Source organism: Eurytemora carolleeae, unplaced genomic scaffold (genome assembly GCF_000591075.1).
Source record: "Eurytemora carolleeae unplaced genomic scaffold, Eaff_2.0 scaffold1668, whole genome shotgun sequence".
NCBI classification, from domain to species: Eukaryota; Metazoa; Arthropoda; class Copepoda; order Calanoida; family Temoridae; genus Eurytemora; species Eurytemora carolleeae.
The window spans coordinates 21,461-39,589 of NW_019397553.1; the positions used below are offsets into that span (position 1 = coordinate 21,461).

General features: G+C 30.8%; 1 protein-coding gene across 1 annotated transcript; it reads right to left on the minus strand.

Moving 5' to 3' along the window:
- Positions 1-324: 324 nt before the first annotated feature.
- On the minus strand, positions 325-12,529 carry LOC111714874 (uncharacterized). The gene is made up of 8 exons (XM_023490087.1): positions 12,463-12,529; positions 11,949-12,023; positions 9,676-9,785; positions 5,612-5,724; positions 2,991-3,029; positions 2,336-2,429; positions 599-676; positions 325-373 (listed from the first exon to the last, which is right to left on the minus strand). The coding sequence occupies exons 2-8, from the start codon at positions 12,019-12,021 to the stop codon at positions 332-334; spliced, it is 549 nt and encodes a 182-aa protein (XP_023345855.1). The 5' UTR covers positions 12,022-12,023; positions 12,463-12,529; the 3' UTR covers positions 325-331.
- Between the last annotated feature and the right edge of the window lie 5,600 nt (positions 12,530-18,129).

Below are 18,129 nucleotides of genomic sequence, written 5' to 3' on the forward strand. Positions count from 1 at the left end.
CTATTTTTAAATTCTGATTAGTCCCAAAAATTGCAATTTAGAGCCATAAACGATTTAATATGATTTGGGACACCCTGTAGATAGTTTATAGATAAAAACTAAGGCTAAACGCAAATGCTTCTAAAAAGTTACATCTCATTGGCTTTAAAGTGCGATAAATTCAAAGCCCCAGTCGCTATGACACTTCGCAGTCGACCCAGTCTTAAAAACTGATCCTCTGTAACACAAAGAACAAATAAAAATCTAAATTGTTGATTTAAAGTACTTTTTATTTTTTAATGTACTTTGGCAAAAGTAAACATATGATTCTAAAATAAACACTTTTTTAAGATTAATTTTCTTTTCTGTAGTAAACAAGATACTCTTTCCCGTCCTGAAAATAAACTCTAAAAATAACAACGTCTTTTTATCTTATTTTTATTAAAGAGTGTCTCTGATCATATTAGCTTTAACAACAAAACTAAATTAAAAAAAAATGTTTTTTCTGCTTTCAAATTTTTAAATAAGCAGTATTCTATTTTTGAAAATTAATCAAAACTTTTGTTTAATCCTAAATATTTCCAGAACAATTCGTCCACATTCCTTCATAATTTTTTACCTCTTTATTGTCGTCTTCGTTTTGAGTGTTTGGAAGCAATGCCGCGGGATTATTGTATTCTGGAGTCAGCTGATCATACTAAACAAAGTTCTAAAAATGGTCGTAATCAAATTTATCAATTAACTGATAATATTTTTTCTTTGAAAAAATGACCATTATACCATCATTTAACTGTCCGAAAGTTATTTGTATTCACACAATGGCTTTTGTTTATAATATGATTATTTAATCTAAAAATGGCCATTAATGATTAAATAATTTGTTAATTTGTTTCCCTTAATGCTCATTGATAATGGTAACGCTAAGTAATCTATATATAAATTTAGCTTGTCTGTTTGTTTGTTTGTTTGTATCCAATGAACGTCAAAACGGCTGAACCGATCGGGCCCAAATTTTTTTTGGGACATCACGTGTGCACAGGGAAGGTTTATGAATAATAAAAATTTTAAAAATGTGTTTAAAGGTTTTAATTTTGTAAAAAATTTAAATTCTTGAAAATCCGCAAATTTTTTTCTTCTTTGTTTTAAAATGTAAACAAAAAGAAGATGTTCACAATTTAAATAGAAGATGGGCGCGAAGCACCCTAAAAGCCTAGTACTGTGTAAAATATTTGAGAGTTCCCTAAACATGATTGTTTAAAAAAGGAATTAATGTCGTCTAAAAATAATTTGCGGAATTCATTTGTCATTGTTTTACAAACTCATGAAAAAAACCTTGTTAGCATTTCTAAGACTTGGGCTGCTTTTTGTGATATCATAATTGCCATAATTTTTGTGGGGTGGGGTGGATAGTTTGTGGGGTGGGGTGGATAGTGTGTGACACCAGTTCTCTTTAGCTCACTGAAGTTAAGCACACTTTTCCACAGCCAGTAACTGGATTGGTGTCCAGACTGGTGTTCACGGGTTCGATTCCCGTTCTCCACACAAACCTGTGGTTTCAAAAACATCTGAAGCCGACCTCTAGTTAAGCAGTTATGACCACCTGACGGATGTAGGAGGACAGAGGGGCGGCTGTCAACAACTCTCGCAGCGAAAGGGTGCGTGCTTTCTACTCAACAAGAAAGAAGCTTCAAGTTGGATTGATCCAAGTGAATGATGATGAAGAGAGGTATGGTGGACAAGCAGGGAGAGTCTATGGTTGCCAGCTATAGGTACCTGAGGGTATCCAATCCGGGCTTACAGATGTTAGGGAGCAATGAGTGTGATGTTTCCTATCAGTATGGCACCCGGGCCTCATTCCAGTATATCAGAAGGATTCCTGCACTCTATATTCTCAGGCCTTTAAGAAGAATCTTAGGCAGCTGGAATCTTGTCAACCCTCTTCTCAGTATGAGTGAAGCGTTGATGGATGAATGTGCTGCCAGATTACAACCCCTGGTAGATCAATATAAAATCCCAAAACAACACCAAACTTTCGCAATAGAAAAAATTCCGAGATTTGATCGTAACAACCCGATCATGTCCTGGGGACAAAAAAAAAATCTCTTTTAAAAATAATTGCCGGACACTCAAATCATTTTGCTCAGATTTCAATTTATAAAATAAAATCTAGCTAAATAAACAATTTCTTTGTCATTTAAAAAAACAATAAACTACATTTCATTATTGGAAGCTTAAAATTGTAACTCTTGCAACCTTGTTTTGATACAAACTTTGCTATTAAATGATATCAATTAAATATCAAAGACGATCTTAAAGTGATGTCAAGTTTCATGTTTGTTAAACCCCCTGAACTCACCGTCTGATACGTGTTACTGAGATCATATTTTGAACTGTCTCCATAGTTTTGAAGAGGACGCTTCAAACTTTCATCAATATCATCTTCATTCAAACTTAAGTGCAATAATCAACTTTTTTAACTATTTGCAATTTCAACTAACTGTATTTTATAAAAGATTAAAAGAACTTCATTTTCAAAAAGTAGAAACTTTGAAATCAGGTAAAAATCAGATTTTAAAAGTAAATAAAGTTTTTCTAAGACAGAAAACTAATAAGCAATTATTTTAGAACACATTGTATTAACTTTATTATATACTCATGAATCAAGTTTGATTTTACTGCGCTATATATATTGTTTTTGGATGAAAAATGTCAAGATGTAAAATTATTTATATTCTCTAGTTCTAGTTCTAGTTCTAGTTCTAGTTCTAGTTCTAGTTCTAGTTCTAGTTCTAGTTCTAGTTCTAGCTCTAGTTCTAGTTCTAGTTCTAGTTCTAGTTCTAGTTCTAGTTCTAGTTCTAGTTCTAGTTCTAGTTCTAGTGCTAGTTCTAACTAGTTCTAGTTCTAGTTCTAGTTCTAGTTCTAGTTCTAGTTCTAGTTCTAGTTCTAGTTCTAGTTCTAGTTCTAGTTCTAGTTCTAGTTCTAGCTCTTTTTCTAGTTCTATTTCTAGTTACCTTGAATTTTGTTGATGAAATCCACATTCATCGTTTATCCTAGAAATATGGGATATTTATAAAAAGAGTTTACATTAAAATTAGATGATAGATATATAATCTTAATTAATAATATTGAAAAAAACCTAATTTCTAACTGTACTCTCTGCAGAGAGAAACCCCTAAAAATCTCAAAAATGAACAAGAATTTTTTAAAATATAAGGAACCATTTCAACATTTTCCGTAAATTTAAAACTTTTGCTTTTTATTTAAACTTGATCAGCCAGCTTTTACATTTCTGCAATTACATTAGAGAATTTAATCCATCAAAGAGAGAGAGAAGGACAATTAATTAGCTTGTTCTGCCAATTGATTCTACCTCTTTGACACATCTTTACAGAAACCCCATCAATTTACTCCAGGACGGGTAATTACTCTTTCTCTACTATATATATACAGGGATACCCACAAAGGATGAGACTGTGAAGATAACTGCAAACTCTCAAATATGACGATTTCAAGTTTAAATTAAGTCCCAGCTGCCTTGAATATGTTTTTAAATGACTTAAATAATGATTTGTCAAAGAAAGAAAGAAGTAGTGTAGAGGATTATGCATATAAATAAACAGGACAGTCGTCTCTGAAGTCTCATCCTGTGTGGGTAACCCTGTATACCATTGTTTCAACTAGGGTTGGGGACGTTACCACTTTTGAATCAGTTGACAGTTCGCTATCGTTGGCATATCAAGGGTTTTATTTTTTTCTATCTATAGGTCGGGTTAGACAAACCACATAAATTCAGACTGTTAATGCATCAATTTTTAAGACTGGGTCGACTTTTAAGTGTCGCAATGCCTTGGCCTTGGATTTATCTCACTGACTTACCTTTTTGTAGCCTTAGACATTAGAATTTAATTTAACTTTAATTTTAAGAATTAATTGTCGAAAGTCTCATAAAATCTTAAATATTGTTAATTTTGTTGATTTAACAAAGTTCCTTGACTTTTCGTGGCTTCATTCTAATTTTGATCCAGGAAACTAAATTTTATACGTTTATCTATCTAATTGGGGAAAAGAGTAGAAAATGAAAATATTAAACGTGTGTAAATTTTTAAAGTATGGGATGTCAACTTTATAAATTACTAAATTTTCATAAAATAGATAAACCATTTTAGTACCAACGTCAATAAGCAGAAACAAACAAAACAGAAAATTTAAACCATAATTTCACACAAAACTAATAAGTTGCACTTTTTGTACTATTTAAATGCGTTAAAATGACTGTAAAAAAGGTTCTCATAGTCCATGAAAATCAAAATAAACCTTCCTACTTATAAAAACATATTTTTTTAAGGCCAGCTAATAAAAATAAATTGCGAAAATTATGTCTTATAAGTATAAAAGTCGTCTTCCAGAGCTTTCTGCTTCTCTCTGTAGATAAAGCTTTTCTTGTTTTTTTCCAAGTCAAATTAAAGTAAAGGGTTGGACCTTTGCCACAAACTCAAATTTATTAATCTCTAAATTTTTAACCTTAGATTATTTGATCAAACACAATTTATAGTTTGAAATATCTAATGTCTATAAATATTGGGTTGCAATCAGACAGATGGATAATAAAATCAGAATTTTGTTACATACGACTCAATTCCTTTATTTTTAATAAACACCTATATTTGATACAAGTTAAATCAATGATAATTTCAAAAATGACAGCAGCGATATTTAGGGCTGGGCAAAGTTCCTTTAACAAAACGGAGGTGTTCGAAAATAAACGGAAGAGTTTGTTAACAAACGGCAAAAATCGTTAATTTCGAATCATTAAAGAAACGGATTCACCGTTCTTGAAAAAAAATTAATGTTAACGCCGTTACATACTGTAAAAGACCTTAAATGGCTGCGCCATTAACAATTTTATTCACCGTTAACGACATTTTTTAGCCCTTTGCACCGTTAACACCGTTAATTCTTTAATAATTATTGACAATTTTCCGTTAACGCCATTAATGAAATTGAGATTGTTAACAAACATTTACAGAAAATATCGTTGACGAAACGAAGTCTCGTTCTTATTATCTATAAACTAACGGCTAGCTGAGGTTTTAATTTAAAAACTGTTGGAATTAACCGTTAACGAAACGGCTTAAACAAGTTGGAACGTGCCCAGACCTAGCAATAATGGGGTGGGGGGTACTCCATCCCGCACTCAAACACAATAATCTTAAACCAAAAAAAGCTGGCATGAATTAATAAATACACACCATCATAACTCACATAAATTATTAGAGGGTTTGGACCTTAATTTCATGTTCGAATGTTTGTAATCCATCCATCGCTGTGCAGTCACTTAACAATTTTATGATCAATTAAAGGTATCCCTTCAAATTATGACCACCACGGAACGGAATATCGAAGGTGATTTAAATCAATCCTTAAGTCTGAATTAGATGGAGATCAATGCTAGGACACTGATCAACACAAAAATTCTGACTCTACCATCAACTAAGCTTTCGGTCTGTACTGCAGTAATTTAAGCAATACACTGACCGAAGAAACAGTAAAGTTTAGTAAAGGAGATTGACGTACAATTTGAAGATACAAAGATACTTAAATCAGTCAGACAAGTGGGGGGGGGGGGCTTTACCTGAATATGAGATCAGTAAGAAGTCCATTGTCTCCTATAAACTGCCAAACCGAGGGTTGATGAACACAAATAGATAAACTAGGACTGAAAATCCAGCCACCACAAACACCAATCTTAAACAAGAAAAGAAATTAAGTATTTGCCACAAACTCTGATTTTCTAATCCCTATATCTTTCCAAACCAACGACGTAGGCCTTAGATAATTCAAAAGACGAATTATGTTAAAACATATTGAAATGTCAAAGATTTACACCATTAGTTTGCGCAGATATAGGGATAAGAACTTAGGTTGCAAAGATATAGAACACTTTTTTTGTAAAAAAAAAAATGTAAAATTTTTTTACATTTCTGCTAAAGAAACTTAAAGAACATAATCAAAAAAAGGTTTACTTTTAACTTTTGAGAAAACTGAGATTACAAAAATGCACTAAAGTATAAAACATAATTAAGATAAAGTAATATTCGAATTTATTGCAAATATCATAAAAAAATGTTCAGACTTTTCATGACAGACTTAATAAAAGATTGCATTATTACCCATAGAGTTGCCGTAAGTTTGTTTAATATAATTTACTGCATATTGCTGAATAAAGGCTGCAAGTAATAGCTTTATATAATCATAAAGTATGCAAGAAGAAAACATTAAAAACAGCATTTTGGAAACTTATTAAATTTTTTAAAAATCAGTTTACGAAATTAATGCTTTTTCCTTACAATGGAAATTGCAAATTAAAAAAAAAAAATTTTAATTAAGTTAAATTTTTTAGTTTTAAATCTCCAATTATATTTTTGGTATTATTTTATTAAAAAAGAAGATAGAAACTCAGTCATTGGCACGCATCCTTTTTCATATATAAAAGGTTTACACCAACAGGTTGCAAAGATGTATGGATTAGCAAATTTGAGTTTGTGGCAAAGGCTCAATTACTTTATATTATTCAACGCTATTTTATTTTAGAATTTTTTTGTGAAAGGGCATTTTGAATTTAAATAACTATCTTTTGAATTTTTAGTTCAAATAATTTATAATTCTTGAAGAATTATGCCAAAAAATGCCCTTGGTTATCATCAAAATTCTAATGAGAAATGAGAAAATAATTTACAAGAATAGATAATAATCTAGATTGACAAGAAATGCAATAATTTGTTTTCTTGTTTGTGCGTTTTTTTCATTCTCAATGAATCCTAAAATTAGAAACCATATATTTGCAAATGCAAATAAGATGAAGTTTGTGATGCAACTAAATAGAATTAATACATTTTTGGAACTGTAAACTGTAAACTATAAACTGTAAACTGTAAACTGTAAACTGTAAACTGTAAACTGTAAACTGTAAAATGTAAACTGTAAAATGTAAACTGTAAAATGTAAACTGTAAACTGTAAACTGCAAACTGTAAACTATAAACTGTAAACTGTAAACTGTAAATTGTAAACTGTAAACTGTAAACTGTAAACTGTAAACTGTAAACTGTAAACTGTAAACTGTAAACTGTAAACTGTAAACTATAATCTGTAATCTGTAAACTGTAAACTTTTAACTATAATCTGTAAACTGTAGACTGTAAACTGTAAATTGTAAACTGTAAACTGTAAACTGTAAACTGAAAGCTGTTAAACTGTAAACTGTAAACTGTAAACTGTAAACTGTAAACTTAAACTGTAAACTGTAAACTGTAAACTGTAAACTGTAAACTGTAAACTGTAAACTGTAAACTGTAAAATGTAGACTGTAAACTGTAAACTTTAAACTCTAAAGAATAAACTGTAAGCTGTAAACTGTAAATTCTAAAACTAACTGTACATTGCAACAAACCTAAAAGTTTAAAAGTTTTGAACTCTGAGAATGATTGATTGAAATACGGACCGGCCATAATCTAATGTAAAATCAAGTTTTAGCATTTGAAACAATATTTAGCCAACTTAGATTTAACAATATATATTCTTAAAGGATAAGTTTTAAAACATTTTCTTATGAAGAGAAATTGAACCTTTATATCTACTAAATCAAATATTTGTTTAATTATCAATTTCTATTTTAAAGGAACTGTTTGCGATTTTATTTCAAGTGACCATGAATTTTAAGCGTTACATAATTTTTTATTAGATTAAAAATGAGAAAGATATTGTAGTTTTTCTATCTGTAGAATGTAGATAAATCTCATTTGCTGTTTTCCTTTTGCGCTTGAATCGGCAAGTCGCTTTTACATAAAACTGCAAATTCATCAAAATCAAAATCAATTTTCGGAAGAAAAAAGAAAATTAAAAACAAAGGGATTGAGTCTTTGCCACAAACTCAAATTTTCTAATCTCTATATGTTCGCAACCTGATGGTGTATATCTTTGCTATTTCGAAGGCAGATATTTCAAATTTAGATTATTTGATATAACAGAATTCAGAGTAGTATCAAAGGTCTACGACATTGAGATGCAAATATATAGGGATTAGAAAATCAGAGTTTGTGGCAATGGCATATTTTCTTATAAGACGTGTACATTCTAATTCTCTAAATGAAGGTCTACTTGAAATTACAATGACAGTCCAATGAAACAATTTATCATGTTTTAAATAAAAATGCAAATTTTCATAATATTAATTAATTAAGTTCTTGAGTAAATCTCCTAGATTTCCATATTTGAATTTATGCATCTAAAAATTCAATTTTAAATATTACATTACACTGATTATCTTTAAACCCGTCATAAAATGTAAATAGTCGGCCCAAAATATATTTTGCTTTAAAATTAAAGTTTTTATGAAATTTTCTAGAATATTTTGTGCGTTGAACACATCTACAGACTAAGCTTTAATTTTTGATAAATTTCAGGGGATTGTAAATGTAATCTCAAATGGAACTCCAAGTTTGCATACTTGATTAAAAAATAATCCCTTTAAAGATAAAAACCATATTCTTTTTTCAATATGAAGAAATGATAATTTTCTATTTAAATTTCTTTACGACAAACGATTTACGGATTTATTCAGGGAGTGACCGGCTATGTAATTGTAAGGTAGTTGAACTGAGTATGCAGTGTTGTGGAAAACTTCTTTCGGATTCATTTGAGACATATTAAACTTTTTAAAGATCTGTAAATCCTGAACTTGAGCTCAAATTCGACGTTCAAAACTCCTAACACGGAAGAAATTTACTTTTACTTTATATCTTCTCAAGACATGGAAACGCAACTAATATCTAGGTAAAGGCATAGAGAATAGAATATATATTAGAGGGGAATTTAGAGAATCTCTCGGTATGAATTTTTTCAGTCCCTTTCAGTCTGAAAGGGAGTTCAAAGTGTACAAATCATGTAAATGTTCACAAATTATATGGAGTAGAGTACATTAATACAGTATGTTCCCTAGACTATTCATTTCAATTTCGAATTTTTTAAAGCTGGTAAATAAACGTTATAATGAATTAAGTGAATAAAAACATCATTTGATTTATAGTTGTTATAACGGAAAATCATCGTTTGTAAAGTGAAAGGCATAGAGTCTATGTGAAATGATCATTGGTAAATTATTTGGTTTTCTTATAACATTAATTTTAGATTTTCTATAAATTTATATTCCAGGGCCCAAAAGGTTATATAGCATAAATTTGTGAAGTACACCTGCAGTATGGAAACAGTACAACAAAATGGTAGTTTTACACTTTTTTTAGTAAATTCCACTCTAATATATATTCTATTCTCTTTGGGTAAAGGTTATGTTGTGGAACACGACTTACAATTGCATTTGTCCCTTTAAAATATTTGATCCATTTCAACTAAAGCTGATAGCTTATTCAGTAATCCACCCTTGTTTGGTAACAGTGGGACTCATAAAACTGAGAAACGAAAACGACTCTTAGAATAAAGTTATGATTTCAAATAGTTCTAATAAGCATAAAACACAGCAGTTGTGCAGTGTCCACAGACCCATTTCACTTAATGGTTAATTTTCAGAAATCATTTTATTTTTATTAACATCAATTGACATACCATAGCTTCAATGTCGTCTTCCTCTCCCGGTAACAATTTTATGAGTCCCCCTGCATATCTGATAAATAAGGTTTGTAACCTCAAGTCCGATAAACCATCTGCCACAGCCATAGTAGATAAATATATCGGAATTATTCATATTTTGATAAATTGATCTTCCGCCGCAAACACCTATCTTTTTATATCGACCTAAAGATAACATTTTTTAATATATAAAAAACTAGCTTGGGAACCCAGCGTTTCCCAGGGTAGTCATAATTAGTACCACCGTTTACCCAGACTTTGTCGTAATTTACGATTTTTGCTATTTTTCCGTTAAAAGAAAACCCACTAAACTTAGAATCTCAAAACCCTCGTTAAAAGTCGACCCACTAAACTTAGAATCTCAAAACCCTCGTTAAAAGTCGACCCACTAAATTTAGAATCTCAAAACCCTCGTTAAAAGTGGACCCACTAAACTTAGAATGTCAAAACCCTCGTTAAAAGTCGACCCACTAAATTTAGAATCTCAAAACCCTCGTTAAAAGTGGACCCACTAAACTTAGAATGTCAAAACCCTCGTTAAAAGTCGACCCACTAAATTTAGAATCTCAAAACCCTCGTTAAAAGTGGACCCACTTAACTTAGAATTTAAAACCCTCGTTAAAAGTCGACCCACTAAATTTAGAATCTCAAAACCCTCGTTAAAAGTGGACCCACTAAAATTAGAATATCAAAACCAAGCTAAAACATTCCCGTGGGTCCTGAGTTATGATCGTAAAAACAAACAAAGATACTGAAAGACACCCAAACAGAGATTACAACTTTATTATGTAAACAACACAATTACTGTTGTCTCTGTTTTTTCGAATAATAATAAAATTAACCCTCAGCCTTCTATAATAAAATGTTAAAGAGGACAGTCATTTTACTGTTTTATGCCTATACTACTATAGGAAATAAAAATAGCAACATAAATGTTTAAAAATATAACAATTATTGGATCCATTAATCTTAGTCCAGGATTTCTGTGTGCGGGAACATAGTTAGAAAATGTTTATCCCAGAACTTCGCAGAAATAAAAAGAATTTACAAAATGTCGTCTTCTGAACACCTTCTGATAATGGAATGTCACAGATTTAGTCATTTTTATTTAATAAATATATATGTAAAGCTCTTTAAAGTTTTCCTAAATTTTTCCCGGCTACCTAGATATTTATTTTTATTAAAAAAGATAACTCTCATGCCGGAAAAAGAACTATTACCATTTAAAAAAATCAAGACGACATTTTATATACAGTTGTAGGCGATTAAATCAATACAATGAGGACGACTTTTTCATGTAAGTTTTGATTGTTTACAAGCTTTTTTTAGAATTACAAGATTACAAGTAATCAAAGAGAAGCTTTTTAAATTGACATCTCTTTGTTTCCGTGTTTATGTGTATCCATGCTGTTTAAAATCTTGACATAAATCTAAATTGAAATCGAAAGTCGTCTTCATTGTATTGATAAAATCGCCTACCACTGTAACTTCTTTCTATGTCAACAAAGTTCTGGGGTAAACTGCATTGTATACTGTAGCTTGGGAATCCAATCAAGTTGGTCAAGGGGCTCCTGACCAATTATTGGACACACAAACAGACACCAAAACAGACAAACATAATGGATACACAAACAGACACCAAAACAGGAAAACATATCAGGATACAAAAACAGACACCAAATCAGACAAACATATCGGATACACAAACAGATACCAAAGCAGACAAACATATCGGATACACAAACAGACACCAAAACACCCAAACATATTGGATACAAAAACAGACACCAAAACACCCAAACATATTGGATACACAAACAGACACCAAAACACCCAAACATATTGGATACACAAACAGACACCAAAACAGACAAACATATTGGATACAAAAACAGACACCAAAGCAGACAAACATATCGGATACACAAACAAATACCAAAACAGACAAACATATCGGATACAAAAACAGACACCAAAACACCCAAACATATTGGATACACAAACAGACACCAAAACACCCAAACATATCGGATACACAAACAGACACCCAAAACAGACAAACATATTGGATACAAAAACAGACACCAAAGCAGACAAACATATCGGATACACAAACAGACACCAAAACAGACAAACATAGATAACTACTAAATATATAAAAGACACAAAATATCAGGACCATCAAAAAATCTAATAAAATATTCAAACATAACCCAAAAAATGCCAAAATTTTAATTAAAAAATTACAAAATAAGTATACTAAACCCTCTCAAAAATTTTGTAAACAGTCCTCTACAAATAATAATAATTTGCATAAATAATTCCCACCTATAACGTAGGGATGATTTAGCATGATCCCGCCAGACACTGCGGAAACATTAAGATAATTACAACACTCCATCTCTAGGATAAAATAATATCAAAACAACATTTATTTACAAAATATGTTAAGGGGCTGTTCAACAATTTCAAAACACTCCATCTCTAGGATAGAATAATATAAAAACAACATTTATTCACAAAATATTTTAAGGGGCTGTTCACCAATTTCAAAATACGCCATCTCTAGCAAAATAAATTATATGAAAACAACATTTATTTAGAAAATATTACGTTATTGGAATCGAAAATATTTCCAGCAAAAAAAAACGTTATTTTTTGCATTTTTGATCAAATAACGTTTTCGAACCCATACATAGCCCACTTTTAATTGGGTCAATTCGTATGCAATACCAATAATTTCTATGAAACGTTTCAAATATAATCTTTTAATTCATTACATTTCTTTATCCAACTCTTGTTTTAAACACATTCTATTCTTAAAATTCTGAATAAATCTTACCTCTGTCTTCATAATGAATTTGTTCCGTGTTATTCCACGAATCCAATATTTTTCTTTCAAGAATACCGCCCCCAACTGTTCAATATTTTATGAAAGATTTTCTCCAACTGTTCAATATTTTATTAAAGATTGTCTCCAACTGTCTAATATTTTATCCAAGATACCGCCTCCAGCTGTTCAATATTTTATCTAAGATATCGTCTCCAACTGTTAAATATTTTATATAAGATACCGTCCCAAACTGTTCAATATTTTATAAAAGATACCGTCCCCAACAGTTCAATATTTTATATAAGATACCGTCCCCAACTGTTCAATATTTTATTTAAGATACTGTCCCCAACTGTTCAATATTTTATCTAAGATACCGTCCCCAACTGTTCAATATTTTATATAAGATACCGGCCCCAACTGTTCAATATTTTATCTAAGATACCGTCTCCAACTGTTAAATATTTTATATAAGATACCGTCCCCAACTGTTCAATATTTTATATAAGATACCGTCCCCAACTGTTCAATATATTACATAATATACCGTCCCCAACTGTTTAATATTTTTTATAAGATACCCTCCCAAACTGTTCAATATTTTATCTTAGATACCGTCCCCAACTGTTCAATATATTATATAAGATACCGGCCCCAACTTTTCGATATTTTATCTAAGATACCGTCCCCAACAGTTCAATATTTTATCTAAGATACCGTCCCCAACTTTACAATATATTATATAATATACTGTCCCCAACTGTACAATATATTATATAATATACAGTCCCCAACAGTTCAATATTTTATATAAGATACCGTCCCCAACTGTTCAATATGTTATCTAAGATACCGTACCCAACTGTTCAATATTTTATCTAAGATACCGTCCCCAACTGTTCAATATTTTATCTAAGATACCGTCCCCAACTGTTCAATATGTTATCTAAGATACCGTCCCCAACTGTTCAATATTTTATCTAAGATACCGTCCCAAACTGTTCAATATGTTATCTAAGATACCGTCCCCAACTGTTCAATATTTTATCTAAGATACCGTCCCCAATTGTTCAATATATTATATAATATACCGTCCCCAACTGTACAATATATTATATAATATAGCGTCCCCAACAGTTCAATATTTTATATAAGATACCGTCCCCAACTGTTCAATATTTTATCTAAGATACCGTCCCAAACTGTTCAATATTTTCTCTAAGATACCGTCCCCAACTGTTCAATATTTTATATAAGATACCGTCCCCAACTGTTCAATATGTTATCTAAGATACCGTCCCCAACTGTTTAATATTTTATCTAAGATACCGTCCCCAACTGCTCAATATTTTATCTAAGATACCGTCCCCAACTGTTCAATATTTTATATGAAATACCGTCCCTAACAGTTCAATATTTTATCTAAGATACCGTCCCCAACTGTTCAATATGTTATCTAATTTACCGTCCCCAACTGTTAAATATTTTTATCTAAGATACCGTATCCAACTTTTCAATATGTTATCTAATTTACCGTCCCCAACTGTTAAATATTTTATCTAAGATACCGTATCCAACTGTTCAATATGTTATCTAATTTACCGTCCCCAACTGTTAAATATTTTATAAAAGATACCGTCCCCAACTGTACTCAAGTTTTATAAAAAGAACCGAACCCCAACTGTTCAATTGTTCTCTTATCCCTAACTGTTATTTAATACATTTTAAACAATTTTCCTATGTTATTATCATTTTTTGAACGAGGGGAGCCGGTAAAAGTTCTCATAATCTAAAACAAAAATTGTATAGACTTGTAGTATTATAGTATAATTTGATTGTCTTAATAAAGTACTCAAATTATGGGAGACTTTAACACTGTAAGACTTAATCCTACCTTGAAAAAATTACTATTTTGTTTTAATAATTCAATAATTGTCTTCTATCGTGACTTTTTTGCCAAAAACTAATTAGAGATCCAAATTAATAAACATTGAAAAGCAGATCAACTATGTATGGTTTAAAAAATTTGATAGAAAATACAAGAAAATTTGAACATATGCATAGACTTTATGCAAGTAATTGCATTTTTGACACAAACTCAAATTTTCTTGAAATTTTTGCAACCGGTTGGTGTAAATATTTTCTATTTCAAACTTAGATTATTATATTTAACAGAAATTAAAATTTGAAATATCTAAGGTCTTTTACATCATGGGTTAACCCTATCCCTGCTGGGGTACTTGAAAACCAGGATACGCTGGGGGGGGGGGATCCCATGTTTTATGTCCAAATATGACAAATGATACATCATTAGAAAGCTCTTGTGCTCTACTTTTAGAATCTGCAAAAAAATTGCAAATTTGCGAAAATTGAATTTTTTATCGCAAAATCCAGTTTTATAGTAAAACTGTTTGCAAAAAAAAATTTGTCCAAAAAATGAAAAATTATACATTTTTAAAAGCCCTTGACCATGCCATTTCAAATATGAAAAAATTTTTGCAAAATTTTAAATAACCTGATTTTTAATCAAGAAAAACTAAAAATGTGCAAATTTCCTTTGACAGGTTGTTTGCAAAAAATTTGCAATTTTTTTTTTCGCAAAACTTGTGCAATCCGTTTCCTTATGTCATAGGCTTTCCAAAAAGCTAAATTTTATCAAAATCTGACAAGTGAAAGTGGGTCAAAACAAAGATTTAGTTTGTGACAGGCAAAAGCAGTCATTCAGGCAGTGTGCCTGAGGACTCAGGCAGTTAGTATTAAAGCCCGGTTTTAGGCCTAAAGGGAGGGTTTTGGGTATGTAAGAAAAGTCAGAAAATTTCAACAGCCTCAGACCAATACTTTTTGAGTTATGTAAAAAAAACTACAGGGGGGGGGGTCAAATTGACCCCCCCCCCCAGCAGGAATAGGGTTAAAAAGAAATAGGAAATAGAAAATCAGAGTTTGTAGCAACGGCTCAAAAAAAAAATTCCCATGCAGAAACCACAATTATAAATGATAAATTTTTTACTAGAAATGCAAGAATTAAAAGGTACCGTTGTGAATTATCAATTTTTATTTTTTTTTATTTTATAAAATGAGTTGTTAAATCAGGGTTTCCTCGAAACTCACAAAGAGAGAACTGAGCTGAAAACTTTAGAATTGGAAACCTTTAATCCCGATCGTGTAATCTGAATATCCACTGTGAACACTTTTAATTTCATTTTTAATTCGTTCTTTTTCTTTCGTTTTCTCATTCACTTATTAAATGGCGCACAAAATTTCAAATTTCCCGCCTTTTCTGATTGGCTATTCTGGTTTCTCCAAACGCCACTCGATTGGTTGAGTTATGTGAGTTTATCTTTTTTTGTTGATACAAATTAACTTAAGAATTGATTAAGCATTAACAAAAAAAGAAGATTAAGGATTGATCTCGATGTCCACAATTTTAAAGTTTTTGGCTCTGATCTATTGAAGATTATTGTATTGAAAAAGGCTGAACGCCCAGCTCACCATCTTTTCATAAATAAGATCTCTTGATTCCCTGCTTCCTGGGTCTTCTGTAGATTCTACAAAATCATCAAGATTTAAGTTCAGATCAGGAGTTGATTCATCCAGATTTAAGTTCAGCTCAGGATTTGATTTTAACGACTCTCCTCTTACAAAAGAAACACTGTTCAATGATAAGCTGTGCATGCAGATAAATATCAGTGATTTGATGGTAAAATCTTTTTCCTATTTGAAGATGATTATTTTCCATAGTGGTTCCTCGAAAAAAAAACTACAATGCAAATTTTCACGATATCTTCCATATTAGCTCTTGGATCTAGATTTTAAGTGTATTGGTGTGAATCGGAAATTTCCAGAAACAACAAAGACAAATTTTAGAAAATACGCATTTTAAGAGTGCCAATACAATTTGTTCCATGCATAAACCTGTTTTTGAAAAATTGTGAAAATAATTTCTTAAATTTATTTTCGTTGAAGATGATAATTTCTTATTCATTTTTTCAATAGAAAAAAACGTTTAACATTGTAAATACGGCAATGATGTTTAGTAAAATATTAAAGAAAATTTTGTTTTCAAAACATAACATTGTAGATTCTTTATGACAGTCTCTGTTGCGAATTCTTTTTGTAATAATTAATGTGTCAAACGCTAAGAGAGTGTAATGCGGGCATTGTTTGTTTTACAGTTTACACTAAATTGTTTAAATGTTTATATAAACAATAATGGTAGCATCTAGTTTATTTTATATCTAATTGTTTTGCATAATTTTAGAGATTTGTAATATTTTCGAATATATTCGAGTTCACTGACGTAGTTTTCAATGAGCCTCAACTTCTAGAGAGGGACGATTCACTCTGCATATATGCCTGTAAACTTTTATTTGGTACTATGCGGAAGATATTTTCGTTTTTCTTTCTTGAAACATGTTTAAATCTGACAATTTCCATTTCCTTTTTTATTCAGAAAGAAAATTGAAGATTAGGAAAACAAGGATAGCTCAAGTATTCTTTAAAGGGAGTGTTCGCGAAAAATGAAAGGGGGTATAGGCTTACTGCGAAAAATTATCGCTTTTGATCGCTACTAATCTTACTTTTATCTGTTGCGTCTTTAAGGAGAAAATTATTAAAAACGACTTACACAACATTGAAAGTAGCGTCCATACAAATTCAGAATGTTGCTATATACAAATGCATCGAAAAATAATCGATGTCTATAGGTTGTAATATTCGAATGATTTGTTTTTCATTTTTTGCGAACACTCCCTTTAATTATATAAAGGATTGTTTAAGGTACCGTTGTGAATTATCATGTATTCATATGAATAAAAAATGAAAGATGTTTTTTTTGTTATCGCGTTACTATCGACCGTTACTGGACATCTTTCTTCGTAAATTTTAAATTTATAAGTTTTTATGATATTTTTGCTTGCCCTGTGTAGATGAAAGAGTAGAAAATTATTTGCATTTTTCTGAAAATAATTTAGCCATTTTTATATTGATATGTGTTCTTAATATGTGGACCATATCTATATTATGTACAATGTACATATGTATATTATGTATAATGTACATATACAAATTTATAGTAATACAGGGTGTCCTACATCATATTAGATCGTCAATGGGTCTGAATTACGTTTTTCGGGACTAATCAGAAAATTTAAGAACAATGAATCATTTTTAACAAATGAATAAAGCTAATTCAAAAATTTTCTTTCGAAAAAGCTAGGTTTTTCGAGTATTATGTGTTTATTTTGGAGCTATTCAAAGCTTGAAGAGATTATCTAATATGAAATGGGACGCTCTGTACATTGAATATATTTTAAGAAGAAAAATGAATTAACAGAACACATTTTAAAAAAATCTTGTGGGGATTCTGAAACATGAAGGTAAAGAGGTAGATAAGATGAAGAGGTAGTGAAGGTAAAGAGGTAGATAAGATTAAGAGGGAGTGAAGGTTAAGAGGTAGATAAGATGAAGAGGGAGTGAAGATAAAGAGGGAGTAAAGGTAGAGAGGGAGTAAAGATAAAGAGGGAGTAAAAAGTTAAATGTCTAGGGATAAAAGTAAGATAATGGTTTGGAGAGTGGAATAACAAGGGCAATGTAAAGAGAGAGAGGAGTGACAAGTGTGGTTGATTTATCATTTAAAGCCCCATTAAATCTTTTTTTTTGTTTTTGTCCCCCCTGGAT